Source organism: Ctenopharyngodon idella, chromosome 6 (genome assembly GCF_019924925.1).
Source record: "Ctenopharyngodon idella isolate HZGC_01 chromosome 6, HZGC01, whole genome shotgun sequence".
Taxonomy (NCBI): domain Eukaryota; kingdom Metazoa; phylum Chordata; class Actinopteri; order Cypriniformes; family Xenocyprididae; genus Ctenopharyngodon; species Ctenopharyngodon idella.
Genome location: NC_067225.1, coordinates 3,070,188 through 3,078,578, shown reverse-complemented (window position 1 = coordinate 3,078,578; position 8,391 = coordinate 3,070,188). Strand labels below are relative to the sequence as shown.

Below are 8,391 nucleotides of genomic sequence, written 5' to 3'. Positions count from 1 at the left end.
GCTTCTCAGGTGAAAAAGACGTAGTAATAATATGTATTACAAATATACTTGAAATTCAACTAGTATATTAATAATAATACATTTGTATTGAAAATATGCTTGTTTGAAGTGCATTAAAAATATATTGAATTGCATTTTAATATATTTCAAAAAATATACTAGAAGTACTTTAGTAATAAATATATGCTTAATTACACTTTTAAGAAATATGCTAAACACAATCATACTTTTAATATATTTCAAAAGAAGTACTTTGGTAGTAAATATGTGCTTAATTACACTTTTAAAAAATATGCTAAACACAAGCATAATTTTAGTGAAGTTTTAGTGTATTTACAGATAACATACTTAGGCAATGTTACTCTTAAAGTAGCCTATATTGTTATGTGTACTTTAAGAACATAGCAAAATGATTAAGCTTTTAGTGGGTTTAAATGTACTTTATAACCATGTGTAAGCCTACTGCAATACAATTAAAATATTTATATATAAATTTTAATATTTTCAAAAGAAAGATATTTTGAAAAACATAATATAATATAATGTATTATAAACATTTGTTAACTATTATTAAGCATTGCCATAAGCATACTTAAAATTAACGTTCAGTTTTACTTGTTTGTACTTGTAAAAGGTTATTCTACTTAAAAGGCTGTTGTCCATTACATTATACGTTAATTGTAGGCTACTACTAAAATTCCCACAAGGATTTCAACATCATATTATTTGAAATGCATCATAAATCAATTTTCCAAAGATGCTTTAAAAAATCCCTATAAATTTACTTGTGTTTAAATTTAAACAACACGTGTAACACACGTGACGAAACCTGATTGGTTCCAATGCTGTTGAACAGCTCTGATTGGTTCTTATGATAATGAGCTCGCAGCCTCACACCTGAGAGAATCTGTTCACCAAATAAGCTATGAGTGTGTATGTGCCTTGAATGTGAATTGAATAATATGTGATTACTTCGGCGATGTTTTTTTTTTGTTTTTTAAATGAACTTTTTGAAATGTAAACAGTTTTGGTGAATCTTCTTTCATAGGAGGGATATAAATCTCTGAAATTATGTTAAAATAAATCATTTTTTCTTTCATGACTTTTGGAACCCCGTTATTTTGTGACTCCTCCAGGTATGATTTGTAATTAATTAACGTTACTTGTCTGTGGCATGCCAGTCGTATTTTTGATACAAAGTGTAACAGCGCGTCTTTTTCAGTGCAGCTACATTCAATTTGACCAATCAGACACGAACAGATGAAGATGCTGCCCGCAGAAGTAACTGGTAAATTTTTAGTTGCTGTTTGCAAAAATAAAAAGCTCACTATTTAGTTCTTTCCTAGGTGGAAAGGGATGCTATGCATTTGCTAATAGATAACACATGGAATACTGATAAAGGCCCACTGAAGTGTCTTGGAACGCACAGCGTAATGACGTAATTTCAACTGAAACAGGAAGACAAGGCGGGATATTTTGAACAGCCCTGCCCCCTTTTTTAAAATAGCCAATAGCATTTCATTTATATCACAGCTGCTGAGCTCAGGAAATCTTTGGTTTCCTTCTAATCTCTAACTGTTTCTCCTCCTAATCTCCTCTATATCGCTTTAAAATACAGCGTTCTGTGCAGAATTCAAATGGGTCCAATGCGTTTTGTGGTCTGCGCCGACTTGCGCATATGATCCGCTCTATGCTCTAATGTCTCTGGACCGAGCAGACTGCTTGCGCTCCGGCTGTTCATGTGACACTAATGAAAAACGGACTTCATTCGTGTCAATGGAAAGCATATTTACACTGTCTGAATCGTTCCCTACCCTCTATATATATGCATTATGCGCCATTCACCATATAGAAACTAGTAAATGTGTGAACAAATGACTGATTTCAACCGCAGCTTCAGCATTTGTTTATAGTGTAGGAGGGGTGGGACTTAAGATTCTAGAGAGCATTTGATTGGACAGAAGATTTGAAGATGAGAAGCTGAAGTGTGCCATGATGTCATTAAAATCTGTGATCCATTTTAGTGGAAGTGAAAGACCTTAAGTTTTGAATGCTTATATCTCCTAAATGTGAATTTTGTCATTGTTTTGGAACACACCAGCTTATTCATAACCTTAAGGCTAACATATTAATACTAAAAGCTAGAAAACTTACATTTTAATTTCAGGGGGACTTTAACATGATACTGACACTAGATATCTAGCAACTTAAGCACTGGGTATATAGTCAAAGTCCATTTCTAAAGACTTCGATAAATCTGTTTAAAAATCTATGTGGTGACATTTGTCTGTGTCCAATGCATTGGCAGAAAAATAATTAGTCATTATAACATATACAACATTACATTTAACATTCTTTTTATTTGCACATTTAAGTTGTTTATTAATTTCTGATTTCCTTAACAATTTGGCTACATTCATCAATGAGGTAAATGATCTTTGAAAAACCATGTTATGAACATACGATTACTTTGTTTGAGCTGACCAGCCAACTATGGTAGTGTTGATTAAAGGCACAATATGTAAGAATTTTGCAGTAAAACATCAGTTGAGTACTTACAATATCCCAAATGTTTCCAACTATTTGTAAATCGTGAGAAAAATTGCAATTTTAACCAAGGATCTGGGAGGTGTCCAGGAATCACCTGTCAATGGAGTCTTACCCACGTTACCATGGGCGTACGGGACACCCCCGCAGCTCCCACGGTGCGTGGGGACCCCCACCCCATGATGGGCCCCTTTGCTTTTTTTTAGAACTGAACTCAATTGACTAAAGATGAAAATAAAGCATCCAAGTGAAGCCCAAAAATGCAAGCAGAAGATTATAGAAAATAGTGAATTACCACAAAAGTGGGACAAATTCACCGTTGTTTCCATTGCCCGTTTGTGTAGCCAAGACAACAGCAAGCCTTGACGCGCTGTGTTACTGTTAGCGGACGTGTGCCGTTAACTGAGACAAATAAATTTGTTTGGTCTTTGCTGAGACATTATTATTATTATTATTATTATTATATTTTGCACAAACGTATTTACCCCATCGGCAGCTCTGCTAATGGTCGGCTACCGGAATGTCTTTAGTTCTTCTCTAAATGTAGCCTAGCCAGTAAGTCTGTTATTCTTTTACTGTAAATAGCCTACATGAATTTAGTTTAGGCCTATATCAATTGATGCACCGATCGAAATTAGGCTACTGAAAATTTGCGGCCGAAACATCAATTTTTGTTTTCGATCAAAATAGTTTTGGAGGGCTGAAATCATTGACCGAAACAGCGAGGTTTTGAGCACGTTTTGACTGTGTTCTAATTCGTGCACATCGTGGATAAACCACAAATATGTCGATTTTCTTTTATTATTATTATTATTATTAGGCCTATTATTATTAGCTTATGTGTTTTCAAGATCAATATTTCAGTCTGTTTTTTTTTTTTTTTTCTGTTGATGCGTGAACAAAACTTCACTAAAATTTGTATCGCACCCATCCAATAATAACAATTCTGTTTTTAAGTTTTAAATTCTGTCGAAAACAATTTAAAAGATAATTGCAACTTTTATACTGATTGTAAATATAAAGTCCAATTCTGAGGGGGAAAAGACTTTTTCTCAGAATTGAAAGTTTATATCTCACATTTGCGACTTTATTTCATGCAATTCTGAGGGGGAGTCAGAATTGAGAGATAAATTTGCAGTTACCTTTTTTATTGTTCAGTGACGGAAAACAATTGCTTCCATAGCACGGATCAAGCATGAACTAATCATCTCTTCCTCTTTACTACGCTTACAGCAGCAAGTTTAAACATGAATGAACAGCAGAAAGAATGTTGAAAGATATAGAACAACTTCCCGAAATGTATCGCGTATCAAACTATTGCGTCTTAAACTATTGTGTAATCGATCAATCAGTGTTTCAACCGCGGAAAGACGTAAATAAAACATGTAACGCCACATTTACCTCAGAAAAGCCATTCAATGACCATAAACTGGATAGTTAGCTAGAAATAACCCTAAAATAGCATTTGATATGCAGCACTGTATATTCATTATATTTTGACTTAACCTATTGTTGTCTTCATTAATGTAAGTATACAGCCATCAATTAAATGTTTATATTTAACCAACAGATTGGAGTAGAAACAATTATATTAAAATGTTTATATAAAACTTCCTTATATAGCTAAATGTTTTATTTTCAAACTTTTATTTGATTGTTGATTATTAAATGCATTTTATTTAATTAATTGATTAACCAAATTTATTTTTGTTTTCCGTTTAGGTTTTTGACTAAACTAATAGGCTATTTTAATTTATGTTTCGGTAAAAAAAAAAAAAGAATAATAATAATAAAAAAATCGGTGCAACACTAAAATTCATTGAACTAATTAAGATTAATACAATATTAATACAATTAGCCTATACAAAAACGATTTTCTTCTAAAGGAACCTTGACAGCAGCAGGAGCACGACAAATTTTCATACATGATGCTGGTGGGAGGGGCCCCATCTCGTGCTTTGCGGGGGGGCCTCACAGATGTGCAGTACGCCACTGCACGTTACCATCGATTTCCGGTTTTATTTTGTAGAAACCATGGAAACACCAAAGACGCTTTAATATATTACATGTTTTATTAGAAAAGGGAACAACTATTTGGTTACATTTATAGACAGAAAACGAATTATTGTTATATAGCTCAACACGTTTAGTCTTATTGTTTAAATCTAGTTCTCTTGATTTTCCGAGTGTACAATGCTTTTACCATGTCTCAGAGAAAAACACTATTTTGTCAAGTAGCTAAGTAGCATTTTCTCCATCATACAATACGTTTTAAAATTAATTGTATGCCATTTATCAACACAAGCCACCCAGCATTTATTAATATGATATTCTAAAATTGATTGAGCTTACTGCAGTGTGCAACTGTCTCACAGCAGCCGCCGAGTGAACGCACAGAGTAATGTTATAACATAATTTTCAACACAGTCAAATGTATCCAATATGGTAAACAGCAATGTTACCTCGTGACACCGGCGACTGCAGCATAATAAAAGTTCTGCTGCTCTCAAGGTGTGTGTTGCGTTCGTCTCTCATTAGGAATCGCTCAAGCAGCTTTGTTCAGCTCCAACAGTACTCGCCCTGCTCTGTTTCATACTACATTAACGTTAATAATCTCATCCATGAACATGATTTCTGCTCGAGTCCCGTCCTGATTCTTTTCCACTGGCTGTGAGGTGAAGACGACATTTCCCAAGATTATGCTTTCAAACTCTGCGTCATCAAGCTACGCCTTTGTTTTGAATAGGTGACCTCTAGCGGTGAAAAACTACATATTGTAGCTTTAATCTGTGTTCAAGCTTGACAATTTTGCCTTTCTGTTTGTTTTCTAATATATATTTCTAATTAAAGGTAAGTACAAAGATTAAATTGTAAAAAGGGAGGCTTATAAGAAAGCATACATCTGAAACTGCTGAGGCTGTGAAGGGTTTTGATTATATTACCCACCAGGAACATTGTACTGCGTAATGTCATTCTTAAAAAAGAAAACAAATCATTAATCATCATTTGCCCGACAAACTGAAATCCGAGTGCAGAGACAAGTGAGGAAGAATGTTTTAATGTCGTATCACCTCTGTTATAGAGATTTTTGAACCAGGCCTAATAGAAGATGATTCGGTCAATCTTGGAAGGAAAATGTTAACAACATGTCCATTCCAGGTGTCTAATTTGTGCTTCATTTGAGTCATTCATGTAAAAATCTGTTTGTTTTTTAATTGTTTCTGTTTTTTGGTAAAGCTGCAGGGTACTTGTCCTAGTTGTTCTGGCATTCAATATTTTGCACAACTTCTAATTTCTTTAAATCTTTGCAACAGAGGTATAGAGAGTGCATGTTAGCATTACCACAATAGATACATTTATGGGAAATACCCTAGGTTAAAATAAACCACAATTATCAATATACAACATACCCTGTATTACAGGTCGCTTTATTGCTTCAAATATCAATATCAGTGACTTTGTGATTGAACTCTGCTCACTGTAATTGGTGTTGGTGGGCTTTTTCTAATATGTTCATTGTAACTCATAGAGTGCTGTATAGTGACGACAGACACGAGAATAAAAATGGACACTCTCATATGTCAAGCTTGATGAGTATATAGTCAAAAGGTAAACTGAGAAGTCAACAAAATTCTAATGAATATTAATGCAAATTATAAAACATACTGTCTATTCAATCATGGATGCAAAACTGTTATTCATTGGTTAATATTATATAAATTCTATTTTTCCCTTTCACAGATCCTGTGATAAAGCAGTCTTCAAATACTACATTGTCTGAACTGCAAGCCCTCCATTGCAGAAAATGCAAGTCGTGCTCAAAGAAGTGACCCTCCACTTGAAGATGAAGATGTGACATTTAAACTCTTCTATTTGTTCGTTTGGTTCAGGCATTTGCATGCTTACATTTGTATAATAATAATAATAATAATAATAAAAAAAGCACTATTAACTTCTGCACTTTGATTTTAAGTGACTTTTTTCAGAAAACTGCATTGTAATGCTTATTTATTCATTGATGTAAAATTCTGTACTTTTTAGTAATACAGGTATAGGTACAGTTTTTTTTCTTCATTTATTAGAATGTATTTTGGTCAAAAGATTAAATGCTGCTGTACTTTTTAATGTAATGTAAGACATAATATATAGTACATTAAAGTTTTCTAGATTACAAAGTGTGTGTGCACGTGTGTGTGTATATACTGAAAAAACAGCTTTATAATAAACTAGTAGTGTAATGCTAATGCATTTGTAATGATCTGAAATTGTATTGGAAATGTACATGAAGCACATTAAAATGATGCTTCAAATATACTCTAACTGTAATTCAAGAAGTATTAAAAGTACATTTTAAATGTATGTAAGAAATACACTTATATTGCACCAAATGTACTTAAAGTGGTTAAATTTTAACACAATTTCAATATATTTAATGTATTGCAAATAGCTTAATTGAACTTGAGTAATATGCACTTAGTATAGTATAATTTTAATATATTAAGTGTGTCTAAAAAAAGCACAATTTAAATATATTTCCTTTTCACCTGGGTTGCTTTGCTGTCTTTGTTCTAAAGGTGTCAAAACCACAACACACCAGATCACATTTACTGCATCACTTTAACACTTTCATATTATAAAACAATTAATTTAGAATCATTCCATTGAGAACCACCAGACATTTATTTTATCAAAGCACTTTTCTTTAAAGATTACACATCTGTTTGTGTTTTATTGCCTCTACAACAAAGCTAATTAGAAAAAAACAAAAAAAAAACAAAGCATAAAACAAAGGTTTGTAGGTTTAACCATTAAGAGTTAGTTGAATGAACCAATGTTACTCAGCCGCACTGAAATAAATAAATAAAAATAAACTTTATTTTAGAGTTTCACAGGATTGATAGTGTTTCATAGGTATAATGCATGATAACGTAAAATGCATGATTACAGTATAAACATACATGATGTGCTATACTTCAGTTGACTTTCCTATGATGCTTGTCCCTTCAACCTGTGAAGAACAAAGAGGAAATGAAAATATTACTAACCAGAATATGCCAAATCTCAACACAGCAGAAAAAATAACTATAAAATAGCTTGATTGTTTCAAAAATGGTAATGTTTTACAAAATTCAGTACAAAGTTTCAGATATAATAACAAAACGGATGAGTTTGTTGGCCCGTACTTCAGAGCATGGCTGGTCCCTGGTTTGGCCTGGTAGATTAGTGGTTTTAATGTTGCATTCCTGTTTTTTCAGGCCAATGGTGGGCACCTGGGATGGGGTGTGTTCACAGTCTCCGCCAATCACAGATGGGCAGCTGTGGCCAGAACTGCTGAAGCAGCTCACACTTTCTCCTGAGGACTCTGAACTCTCCACTGAAACACAAAACATTAAAACATGCAATTAGAAATATACTTTTTTTTTTTTTTTTTTTTTAAAGAACATTAGCATATATATCATTTCCATTAAGTCTGCAGCTGAAAAAAAAAAAAAAAAAAAAAAATGCTTGCAACCATTTTTAATTCCATTATCTGACATATTTCTGAGTGAAACAGGATAAACAAGAACAAATGTAGGGTGGGACTTAAATTTAGAGAGGTTAGAGAGGCTGGATACTAAGAGAGTTTGGTGATGTCAGCCAAAAAAGGAACGCAAGTTTTAATGAAAGATAATTACTTTAATTTATTTCTTAATGTTACTATTATTATTACTATTATTATTTTGTCGGAACTGACAAAATCAAAATAAAAGCCAAAACCGGCAAAAAAAAAAAAAAAAACACACACAGTAGTAGCCAAAAGTGATGTCCAGCCCTTTGTTTAAATATTATTGAAAATATGTTAAA

At 32.9% G+C, this 8,391-nt stretch overlaps 1 protein-coding gene across 3 annotated transcripts in view; it reads right to left on the bottom strand.

Moving 5' to 3' along the window:
* Nucleotides 1–7,208: 7,208 nt before the first annotated feature.
* Nucleotides 7,209–8,391, bottom strand: part of quo (quattro) — a 49,188-nt gene continuing 48,005 nt past the window's right edge. For all 3 annotated transcript variants that reach the window (XM_051897608.1, XM_051897606.1, XM_051897607.1), the window contains exons 22-23: nucleotides 7,731–7,921; nucleotides 7,209–7,555 (exon numbers count right to left, since the gene is read on the bottom strand). In XM_051897608.1, coding sequence (XP_051753568.1) covers nucleotides 7,514–7,555; nucleotides 7,731–7,921 — 233 coding nt within the window. In that variant the 3' untranslated portion in view covers nucleotides 7,209–7,513. The remainder of the gene's footprint in view (nucleotides 7,556–7,730; nucleotides 7,922–8,391) is intronic.